General features: G+C 34.5%; 1 protein-coding gene across 1 annotated transcript in view; it reads right to left on the bottom strand.

Moving 5' to 3' along the window:
• The window catches only part of F13B (coagulation factor XIII B chain), a 32,841-nt gene extending 27,494 nt beyond the window's left edge, over positions 1-5,347 (bottom strand). Inside the window, exons 1-2 of the mRNA XM_035009538.1 lie at positions 4,964-5,347; positions 1,329-1,529 (exon numbers count right to left, since the gene is read on the bottom strand). Of these exons, the coding sequence (XP_034865429.1) occupies positions 1,329-1,529; positions 4,964-5,027 (265 nt within the window). The 5' untranslated portion in view covers positions 5,028-5,347. The remainder of the gene's footprint in view (positions 1-1,328; positions 1,530-4,963) is intronic.
• Between the last annotated feature and the right edge of the window lie 7,072 nt (positions 5,348-12,419).

Raw genomic sequence — 12,419 nt, 5'->3', positions numbered from 1 at the left:
CAGCAAATGATCACCTGGCCACACAATAAGTCCGTGTGGCCAGTCCATAGTCAGGCTGTGTAGACCATGACTGAATCATAGACATGTTACTCAAAACCTTTGAGTTTGCAGAGTTATTTTTTAGCAAATACTTGCAACAATGTTGTGTTAGATAATAAATGTACCTCAGCACTGAATGAGCTCAGTAATTTTTTTAAGCCCTACTATTAGACCCTCATAACAAACCAATTCAGAAAGGTTAAGAGACTTGTCCAAGGTTAATATTAGTTTAAATATATGTAGTACTTGCTGTGTGGCAAGCACTTTATATGGATTATCTTAGTGAGCAAGGTTTATGCCCATTTTATAGATGAGAAATTTAGGCTCACAATGCTCACTTTCCAATAGTGGATCAGAATTCAAATGCAGGCAGGTGAACAGCAGAGGTTATATCTTAACCATTAGACTACATGCTAACCCTGAGTTCTCTTCTGGTGCCTATTTCAAAGCTCTTGCTAATGTTTAATTTATTTTTAAGCTCTAGTTATGAACATTTCTTTCTTTCTTTGAGTTAATCTGTGGTCTATGTTGATACTAAAAGTGCAATGCTTAAATTTATGGTCTGTTCTCAAGTCATGGAAAGGATAATTATCCTAAATGGATATGTTCACTAGATATATCAAGCATGGTAACCATCATACTCATTTCCTCTTCTTAATGAAACAAACCCAACTAAAGCCTCTACTCTGCAAAACAGAGCTTAGAGAATCTTTTATTCAAGCGAGGTCAGCTGATCTAATGGAAGCCCATTAATAGTTTGACCATAGGGTAGCCTGGCATGAAATAATGAGAGGAACCAATCAGATTTCCTTTTTCTAAATTTGAACTCAAAATTCAGAAAACACATTTTTCTGAATTTGTGGGAGAAGTTGGCACACAAAGGAGAGATGAGTCTCTCAAAGGATAAAACACTGGAGTAACAATTTTATTCTTCCTAAGTCCAGTGTCAAGCATTTTTCTGGCTTCCTATGCATTATTATCTGTATAAGTTCCTCATTCCTTAAAGTAACTCATTTGCATCTGTTTCTTGCAATATGATAATACCATTTTCAATAATTATCTGTATTCTCTTTACAGGGTACTGTTAAAAACAAAGACAATAACATTTTAATAAGAAATATTATTTACAGAATTCCAAAATACGTCTTCATTTTGTAAAAGAGACAGTGGGCCAGTAATTTGTTCTTATCGACCAAAAGGTTTCACCACCCACCAGGTTTTCTTGGACCTTTATGGACTGATCTCTTTAAATATTATAAACATTTTGTGGACACAGCCCACAGACTCACTGAAGCAACGTGGTTCTGGAGACCAGCCCTCTCGGGTACATGTGATTCGCTCCTCTTGTTTCCCAGTTTCAGTGGTATAACCAGCCAAGCAGGAAAACAACAGTTTTTCATTTATTCTCATTGGAAAGTAATAGTTTTTAAAAGAATAGTAATATTGGGCAATCCTTCCATTTTCCACACTAGGAAGACCACAGGGTTTCTCTGAAATGAGTAAATATCAAGCTGAAAACTGAAAAACATATCTAAAACCATGGAATGTGTGATCAAATGGCAGTAAATATTTAAATTCAAAGTGTTTGCAGTGACTTAACTTGTACTTATTTTTATTACCTGAATTTTAAGGGGATTCTGTGGCAATCTTTTTCAGTCAGAATTAATCTGCTAGCAACCCCAATAACCAACAGTCAGAATAAAACTGGTCAGGCTACTTCCTCAGGGAAGCTTTCCCTAACTTTGTAACACAGCACTTTCTCATAGACATATAATGCAAGCTGCATATGTAATTTTAAAATTTCTAGTAGTCACATCAATAAAAGGAACAGTTGAGGTTAATTTTAATAATATGTTTTATTTAACCCATTAAAATATTAAAAATGTTTTTCATTTTTTTCTTACTAAGTCTGAACTCCAGAGTATATTTATACTTACAGCCCATCCCAATTTGGACTAACCACATTTCAATAGCTGTATGTGGCCACCATATTGGACAGCAGGGTTCTAGAATAGATGAAGTTCTACTTAAATAGGCAAACCCACAAAATTTTGAAATGAATGGTTTTTTTTAAAGAAAAAGACAGAAAACTAATTAAAAAATAATAATTATAAATAATAAGAAAATAATTTAAAAATAAAAAAATAAGTTAAAAAAAATCTTATTTAATAAATTTAAAAATCTTGTTCGAGCAAGAGCTTTACAAAACAGGACATGTAAATGGTCACAGACCTCATAAAAAGTACTCAGCTTTCTTTGGCAATATTAAGGCAGAATGTACACATGCCATTTTTAAAAAGCACTCATCCCTTATGAACACTGCTGCAAAAATTCTCAACAAAATACTAGCAACCAGAATTCAGCAGCATATTAAAAGGATCCATGAGTAAGTGGGCTTTATCCTTGGAATGCAAGGATGGTTCAACATACGAAAATTGGTCAATGTTACACACCACATCAACAAAATGAAAGAAGGAATAAAAGTATTTATCTGTGCACTCAAAGACATGTAAAAGAATGTTCACAGCAGCACTATTCATGTAGTCCCAAACTGGAAACAATCCCAATGCCCATTCCATGGAAGAAGAGATAAACACAATTTAGACATGCATTCAATGGAATATTATACAGCAATACAATGCTGAATATCATGCAGCAGTGGTGAATGCTGAATAGTGAATCTCACAAACATATTACTTAGTGAAAGAAGCCTGTCACACATAAGTAAATATTATATGTACTGACATAATTTTTTATTGAGGTATAATTGATGTATAACATTATACTAGTTTTGGATATACAGCACAATGGTTCCACATGTATATTTGCACATATTGCAAAATGATCTCACAATAAATCTAGTTAACATCTCTCACCACAGAGTTACAGTTTTTTTTCCCTTGTGATGAGCACTTTTTAGGACTGCTCTCTTAGCAATTTTCAAATAGACAACACAGTATTGTTAACACACATGTGAACATATACAGGACGAATTATAACAAAGAAATAAGGTGATTATATGACACATTCATAATTCTAAACGTTATTTGTGGTTAGAAGGAAATTAGAGGTAATGATGTGTCCATCACAAGTAAGATGGATAAGTAAAATATCTGAAACACTATGCAGCAGTTAAAAGCAACAGAATAGATTCAGCAACATGGAAATGTATTTAAATGATAGCAAGTAAGACAAAACAGTACAGAGGTCGAATTGATGTCAAGCTTTCATTTATGTGAATGTAAAGCACATACACAAAACAAGACATAATTCAGAAAGATAGTTACATATTGTATTTAAGAATATATCAAACACACGATAATGGCTCCATTATCAGTTTGATGCTAGGGGAAACGGAATTCAGGGTCAGGGATAAAGGGAGGAAGTGTATAAATAAAGCAAAAGTGGAACCTTTCATAGGCCAATGATGATTGCCTGCTACAAAATGAGAAGTACCATTAATTCAATTCTTGCCCCTAATATTCCTAATGGGGATGAGAGAAAGCATGGAAATATGAGATTATTGTTACCTTGTTTGTTTGTGTAAAAGAAGATTATAACCATATAATAATTAGGAAATTATCTGGGAAATGCAATGTCTTTTTTTTTTTAAGATTTTATTATTTATTTGTCAGAGAGAGAGAGCACAAGCAGGGGGAGGGACAGGAAGAGGGCTCCTTGCTTGCTCCCGCTGAGCAAGGAGCCCAATGCAGGACTTGATCCCAGGACCCTGAGATCATGACCTGAGCTGAAGATAGATGCTTAACCAACTGAGCCACCCAGGCATCCTGAGGAAATGCAATGTCTTCATGGTATATAGATGACAGAGAATTATATCAGCTGGTTTTTCCCTATTTAGACAGAAAAATAAAACCAAAGGAAACTATTCATGCAAAAATTATCTTATTATAGAATTGAATGTATCAAATAAGATGAATTCTATTTATTTCACTTTCATAATCTTAATTGCAGACCCTTTTTGGTAGGAAATTTGTAGCAAACTATTACCCACAAGGCAATTATAATCCATAGGATATTTTATTTCAACAGATTCCCTAAGGTGTTTATTTCAGAAAAGTCTTATTGCTGTGGTTTCCTCTTTTGTATATTCACTCTTGCTGACACCTAATTATCCTTTCTTGTTTCTTATCCCTACAGCCTAATAACACTATTAACTATTCCTAAATAACCCACACTTATATACTGCCTGCTTCACTCACACTTATTCACACACCGAGCTCTGGCTATAAAGCTTTCTAAGAGTCAGGGAATCCATGGTTTGGTTTGGACAGTCCTAACTTACACTGGTGTCTCACATAACTATTAATAGAGCTCCATTTCACTCTCAAAAGTGTCCTTATCTGCATAACCGATTATACAGCCCTCCTTCTAATCACTACTTACAAATTTCAACCAATGAATAAATTAGGATAAAAATCAAAGGGTGAAGATTCAAAAATCTTGATGATTCATGGCTATTTCTTTTTTAAATTTCCCACACTAAGCTCTCACTTTATGAACAGAGAATTAAAATTGTACAAGCTGTGCAATGTTAGGAATAAATTCTAGTATGAAATTAGAATTAAGGTTAACATATGACTTCTAAATGGTGGTACTGTTAGACTGAAAATCCTTTAAAGTGTTTAGATCCTCACCTCCTATGTCACAAAACCTAGAGATACAAAGCTGCTTTTTTTTCTTTTTTGTCTCTTGTTTTTCTAAGTTTGTCACTATAATAATAGTTTACTAGTTATGCCCAAAGGAAAAAAAAATCTGCTTGAGTATTTATAACAAATTATAAGAAGTATGCTTTTTATAAAATTGATACACAAAAATGAAAGACTATACAAGTTCAAGTTAAATGAATGTTAGAATTTCCCTTTATAATTCTTAGAGAATAAGGAATATGAAAAATTAGTTTTACCTTCTGCATAGAGTTCTCCTGAGATGATTAATATGATGATAAAAGCCGACTCTTTTGACCTCATCTTCAATGGTGTGCCCAACAAAGATATTAACAATTCTAAAGCACTAGGGACTCATTAAGTACACAATACTTTGCCTGAAGAAAAAGTTAATTATTTACAACATCTTTCGAAGTGTCTTTGTAAAAAAACTTATATTTCATTTAAAATATTTTCAAATAATTCTAAAATAACACGACTCTGTTAATTGACAATACTTTTCATGCCAGAGTCCAATAAGAACACGATAACTTATAAGGGCAACAATAGCAACAGCACAAATCATTAACTCAGGCTGCATAAAATCAAGGTAAATTTTCAACTTCAACTCCCTATTGTAAGTCCATGGAGTAAAGTTCAAAGTGGCCATTGATTTCTTTACCACCATTGATCAAATGGAGAGATGAACTTAGAAACATGAGATAATGGATACCTCATGTTAAAACACAGTTGTCTATGTTACACTGCTTTAAGAGAAAAATGACCTACTTGTCTCAAGCAATGATAAAACTATACTATTGATAGTAATGTCTAATATTTAGAGCATTTGTATTCTGTGGCGGGTGATGAAATCAGCATGTGCTATATTATCATTCATGTGTGAAAAATGTTTTGGGTGATCACTATATACCAGGTCATGCTCTAATCCTGGGTATATAGCAGTGAAAAGAAAAAGATTAAAATTACTGTCCTCATGGAGTTTACATTCTAATGGGTTTTAATTTAAACTATAAAATAATACAGTGAGGTGAGAGCTGTTATTATTTTTATTTTGTAACTTCTTATTAAAATAAAATATATTCAGAGAAAAGTACACATGCCATAACAGCACAGAACAATGAATTCTCACTAGTCGAACACATTTCACAGTAAGAAACAGAATATACCAGCATCTCATAGGTTCTCTTCCTCTGCCCCTCCCCCCACGTGCGTGCGCGTTTCTCTCTCTCTCCTTTCTCTCTATATTGCCATGGTATCTTGTAACACTCCTTTGGTTTAATTTTTAATCAATGAATATAAAATAAATCTTTGTGAACAGCGTCAGAAAAGTACACAACCTCATTTTTTTAAAAAATATTTTATTTGAGAGAGAGAGCGCGCCCACGTGCGCTCTGGCATTTGTGGGGGAGGGGCAGAGAGGTAGAGACAAGCAGACTCCCCACTGAGCAGGGAGCCCGGTTCAGGCTGGATCCCAGGACTCTGGGATCCTGACTTGAGCTGCAGGCAGGCACTTAATTGACTGAGCCACCCAGGTGCCCCACAACCTCGTTTTTTTCCAGAGAGTTGTCATGTTAGGAAGATTTTGGAGTCACTCAACGCTGATTTATAATCTCAATATCCAGATTGTGACTTTGGAAAATGAGAACTCATTTGTACCTACATTTCTACATTTCTAAAATAATTGTAAAAATAGTAGCTACCTCAAGCATGTTATGGAAATTCTGCGGAGGATAATTTAGTACTCCACATTTTACTGATCCCTAAAAAAGTTGCTATTAAAAATGGTTTTAGAAAAAAAATCCTAAGCCAAATTTCATAAATACATTCCAAGGAAGTATATCTCAATTCAGGGGGGAAAAGGGGTAATAATGCATTTAGTGGAAATATCAAAAGATAATAAAGATGAAATTATAAATGTGTCATTCTCTCTAATTCTCTTTCCTTCTTTCTTCCTTCATTATCTCTCAAACTTACCTGTCGATAATAAAAATCTAAAATCTCTCTACTTCATATAGGTTTTGAATAGCCAACTATAATAACAGTTTCTTTTTAATTATATAACTGAGTATATTCTATGGACTATATACATACTTGACAAAATATCATTTCTACCCAACATTTTTCCAAAATTGGCACATTAGGGATAAACAACGAAAAGTTTGGCTCACTTCTCTTATTTGTATCTCCTGTAAAGTTTGCTTAATACATGCCAAAGTACACTTCCAAGACTTTAGGACACCGCAGCTCTTATACCAACCTAGATTTTACCCAGTAGATGCATGCTCAGAAAAATACAGATGTCAAAAGTGAATATCATAAAGCAGAAGCCACATTTATGTTGGTTCTACCATTTTGCCTGGTTTGAACAATCCTGGAAGCACATGGCTTTACTGAAACTGGTGCAGCAGAAGCCTGAGACTCTAGTATCTAACTTCATGGATGTCAAGGGGCAGGTTATGCAGTATTTACTGTTGATAACAATTACAGTAAATATGGTATGGTCCTGACCCCAGCATTGTGCAGGTGTGTTCCTAATTCAACTTCAAGATCTTGGCAGAAACAGCACATGCCCAGGCCAGTTTTGTGGTGTGCTAGTAGGAGTATTGGGAGCATATATATATGTGGGGCAACATCAAAAACTATATCTTACATCTAATTGGAGCCTCAGTATAACACTGATGGAAATTAAGGGAAAGGGAAAATCTTGATATTATTAAGAGAAAAAAAGTTACCTTCAAACAAGCAGTAATAGGACTGATGAACTTCTTAACATAAGTGATGAAAACAAGGAGAAAGTGGAATAACATCTTTAATATATTAAATGAAAATAATTGCCAACCAAGAATGCTATAACTACTAAAAATATTTTCAAAAATAAAAGAAAGATGTTTTCAAATAAATAAAAATATAAAGAGTATGTCAATAGTAGAACTCTACCCAAAGAACGGCTAAATGGAGTGCTGTAGACTAAAGGAAAATGAAACATGAAAATTCAGGAAGGAAATAAGAGCAAAGAATAAGGGGTCGGGGAAGGAGCTTAGGTCTGTGGGTAAATATAAGAGAATATTAACTGCACAAAAGAAAACTAATAATGCTTACATAGCAAATAGATATGTAGAATTAAAATGCATGGCATCGATAACACAGAAGCCAGGAGGGAAGAAATGGACTCAGTGTGCTTTGTTTCTAGGACTTTCAAAGAAGTTGGAGAAGTAATAATGTCTACTTAATTATCATTACTCAAGGTTCAGTATTAAAATTTCTAGGTTAACCACTACAGAATAATGTTTTAAAAATGTGTAATTAATAGATTAAAGGGATAAAAATAATCACAAAAAACTCACACATGATAATCCTAAATAAAGACCAGAAAGTAGAAAGGAAGGAACAAAAACAGATTTCTGCTTATGGCTAAGATGGAGTAACAGGAACTGGATATACCCTCCCACCTGAAACAACTTAAAAAAAAAAAAGACAGAATTTAAAAAACAATAGTTTTTAATACATTGGAGATTAGTCAATGAGATGAGCCCTGTGATCACCCCAGCCTAGTGCCTGAGGGTTTCTTGCCACACTACACAGTATGGTGGTCTTCCTGAGGTGAGGAGATAGAACTGAGAATTATGAAACCAAAGCAGGTAGGATTCAGAGTGCAAAGTACAGGAGAGAAGTGAGCTGCCCAGACAGATCTGCAGAGCGTCCACATTAGGTTTTTAGCTGAGTACTGACCAGAACATCTGAATGAAAAATGTATCAGAGGCCAAGAAAGGTATCACCTGAGACGTTAAAGGGAGGAATGCCTGGAGTCCACTTGGGATTGGGGAGAATTCCTGTTCTCACAAGTCAGAGTGGAACTCTTCATGATTTACATGGCATTCATAGTGCTCTCAGTAGGTTTTTACCTTAGTAGTGGGGAAAAGCTGAGCTTAAAGCAATACCAGAAAGGATCAGTTCCCAAGTAAAGTAAATGAATTCCAGAACAAACTCAAAAATATTTATAGGAGTACAAAATTATCCAATAACCAAAGAGGTAAGATTCACAATGTCCCCAAAGGAGAGAATGGGAAGGAAAGAAAATATTTGAAGAAATAATAGCTGAACATTTTTCAAATTTGAGGGAAACTACAAGAACATAGATCAAAGATGATCAAACACTAAGAGCAAGAAGCATAAAGAAAACTAGAGTAAAACAAAAGATAATCAAATTGCTTAAACCTAGAGATAGAAAAATTTAAAAGCACTCAGAAGAAAAACACCCTAGAGGAACAAAAACAACAAGAGAGTAGACTTTTTGTCAGAAACATTGCAAGTCAGAAAACAGTTGAAACAACATCTTTAAGTACAAGAAAAAAAAGAAGAAAGAAAGAAAGGAAACCTGCAACCTAGAACTCTACACCCAGTAAAAATACTTTTAAAAAATGAAAGGCAAAGAATAGATAAGCAAAATATGTTTTTCAGACATATAGAAGCTGAAATTCTTTACTAACAGGCCTGCATGATGAACCATATTAAAGGAATTCCTTCAGGCCCAAGGAAAATGATGCCAGATGGAAATCTGGATCTACATAAAAACTGAAGAGCACCTTAAAATAGCACCTATGTGAGCAAGTTTAAAGATTTTTAGATTATTTAAATCTTTTAAAAAGATATCTGATGGTTTAAAGCAAAAATGATGAAAATAATAACAAATTATTGTGGGTTTATAATATACTAAAAGTAAAATGTTGACAAGAGCACAAAGATTGGGAAGGCAGAAATGTAGTATGTTACAAGGTCTTTATACTATATGTGAATTGGTATAATATCACTTACAGGTGGATTCTGATACGTTAAAGATATTTACTAAAAACCAGTAACCAATAGAGTAACATAACAAGGAGTTATAGGTAATAGCCAACAAGATAGATAAGTTGGAATCATTAAAAAAGAAAAAAAGAACCTATTTAATTAATCCAAAACAGATCCGAAAACAAAAGGGTGGTAATGAGGGAAGCAGATGGGATGAATAGAAAATAAACAGCAAGAGGACAGATTTAAACTCAGCCATATCAGTGATCACATTAAGTGTAAAAAGTCTAAATATCCAAAGTAAAAGGCAGAGATGGGCTGACTGGATTAAAATATAAAGGCCCAACTATATGCATTCAACAAGAAACCCATCTTACACAAATATACAAATAGGTTAAAAGTAAAATATGGATAGATATACCATACTGTAGTGGGTTGTATGGTGGCCCAAAAAGATGTGTCTATAGCATAATCCCCACAGCTTATGAATGTGACCCTTTTTGGAAAAAAGGGTCATTGCAGATGTAATTGAGAATGTTGAGATCATTCTGGATTATCACAGTAGGCCCTAAATCCAATGACAAATGCCCTTATAAGAGTGAGGCAGAGGAAAATTATATAGAAGAGAAGACAATGTGGACACAAAGGCAGAGATTGGAGTGATGTGGCCAGAAGCCAAGGTACATCGGGAGCCACCAGAAACTGCAAAAAGCAAGAACAGATTCTCTCCCAGAGCCCTCAAGAGAGAGTGCAGCCCTGCCAACACCTTGGTTTCAGATGAATGGTCTCCAAAACCATGAAAGAATACATTTCTGTTGTTTTAAATCAACAATTGTGTGGCAATTGTTACAAAAGCTCTATGAAACTAATCCACATGCTAACAATGATCAAAAGAGAACTGGAGGATGGCTGGGTGGCTCAGCCAGTTAAGCGTCTGCCTTCTGCTCAGGTCATGATCTCAGGGTCTTGGGATTAAGTCCTGCATTGGGCTCCCTGCTCAGCGGGGAGTCTGCTTCTCTCTCAACCCTTCCCCCCTGCTCGTGATCTCTCTCTTACTCTCCCCCTCTCTCTCTCAAATAAATAAATAAAATCTTAAAAAAAAAACAGAGAAAGAGAGAGAGAACTGGAGTATAGAACAATGTAAATGTAATAAATACCAATGAACTTAAAATGAGTAAAATGTTAAGCTTTACGTTATGTATATTTTAACACAAATATTTTTAATGTAAGACAGAGAGAACAGGAGTTGCTGTATTAAGTCAAGTGAAATGGATTTTACAACAAAGAATATTACCAAGGATAAATAAGTTCATTCTACAATTATAGAGTGATCAATTTATCAAGACAACATAATAATCCTAAAGATTTCCACAACTAATAAAAGACCTAGAAAATTTGCAAGTATTTGTTATTTAAACACATGTATGGGGATGCCTGGGTGGCTCAGTAGGTTAAGCGTCTGCCTTTGGCTCAGGTCATGATCCCAGGGTCCTGGGATCGAGCCCCACATCAGGCTCTCCACTTAGCAGAGAGTCTGCTTCTCCCTCTACCTCTGTGATCTCTCTCACTTTCACTCTCTCAAATAAATAAATAAAATCTTTAAAAAAAATAAACACATCTGTAAATAATCCATGGATCAAACAAGAGATCAAAAGAGAAAGTATTTTGAACTAAATGAAAATGAAAAACATAATAACAAAATTTGTGAGATATAGCTAAAGCAATACTTAGAGGTAAATCTAAAGCACTGACTACCTATGTTAGAAAACAAGGATTTCAAAACATTGACTCACCTTCTACATCAAGAATTAGAAAATGGGGGCACCTGGGTGGCTCAGTTGGTTAAGTGTCTGCCTTCGGCCCAGGTCATGATCTCAGGGTCCTGGGATCAAGCCCCACATCATCAAGTCTGCTCCCTCTGCCACTCCCCCTGCTTGTGGTCTCTCTCTCCCTCAAATAAATAAAATCTTAAAAAAAAAAAAAAAAGAATTAAAAAATGAGGACCAAATGAAATTGCAAGTAAAGAGAAGAAATGAATAACTGATCTAAATTTCATATGAAGATGCAAAGGAAATAGAATAGTCAAAGCTACTTTGAAAAAGAATTTGGAGGACTTATATTACTTTGATTTCAAGCTTTATTATAAAGCTACTTTGAAAAAGAACTTGGAGGACTTATACTACTTTGATTTCAAACTTTATTATAAAGCTACAGTAATCAACACAGCATAATAGTGGCAAAAAAAAAAAAAAACAACAGATCAGTGGAAAAGAAAATAATTCAGAAAGAGACCATTACTTATATGGTTAATTGATTTTTGACAAATGGGCAAAAGCAATTCAGTGGAGAAAGGATAGTCATTTCTATAAGCGATGCTGGAACAATTGGTTATCCAGATGTAAGAAAATAAACTTTGATCCATACTTTGTACCATATGCAAAAATAAATTTGAAATGACTCAAAAAACACAACAAACAAAATGATACAACTTCTAGCAGAAAAACATAGTGGAAAATCTTTGTAACGTTGAGTTAAGTAATGAGTTTTTAGACACAACACTTTAAGTATAAAGAATAAAAGAAAAAATTGGTACACTAGATTTCATCAAAATTAAGAAGTTCTACTCTTCAAAAGCCACTGTTATGAGAATGGAAAGACAAGTAACAGACAAGGAGAAAATATTTGCAAGTCATTTATCTGATAAAGGACTTCTATCCAGAATAAAGAATCCTCAAAACTTAGAAAAACAACCCAGTTTTTAAAAGTAGACAAAGACTTGGGGTGCCTGGTAGGCTCAGTTGGTTAAACGACTGACTCTTGGTTTTGGCTCAGGTTATGATCTCATGGATCATGGGATCGAATCCCCCAGGTCAGTCTCGGCACTCAGCAGGGGTCTTCTTGAAAGAT

The sequence above is a fragment of the Mirounga leonina genome, unplaced genomic scaffold (assembly GCF_011800145.1).
Source record: "Mirounga leonina isolate KUSES-001 unplaced genomic scaffold, KU_Mleo_1.0 Mir_154, whole genome shotgun sequence".
NCBI classification, from domain to species: domain Eukaryota; kingdom Metazoa; phylum Chordata; class Mammalia; order Carnivora; family Phocidae; genus Mirounga; species Mirounga leonina.
Note: the sequence above shows the minus strand (reverse complement) of the source record. Positions and strands in the feature narration are given on the sequence as shown.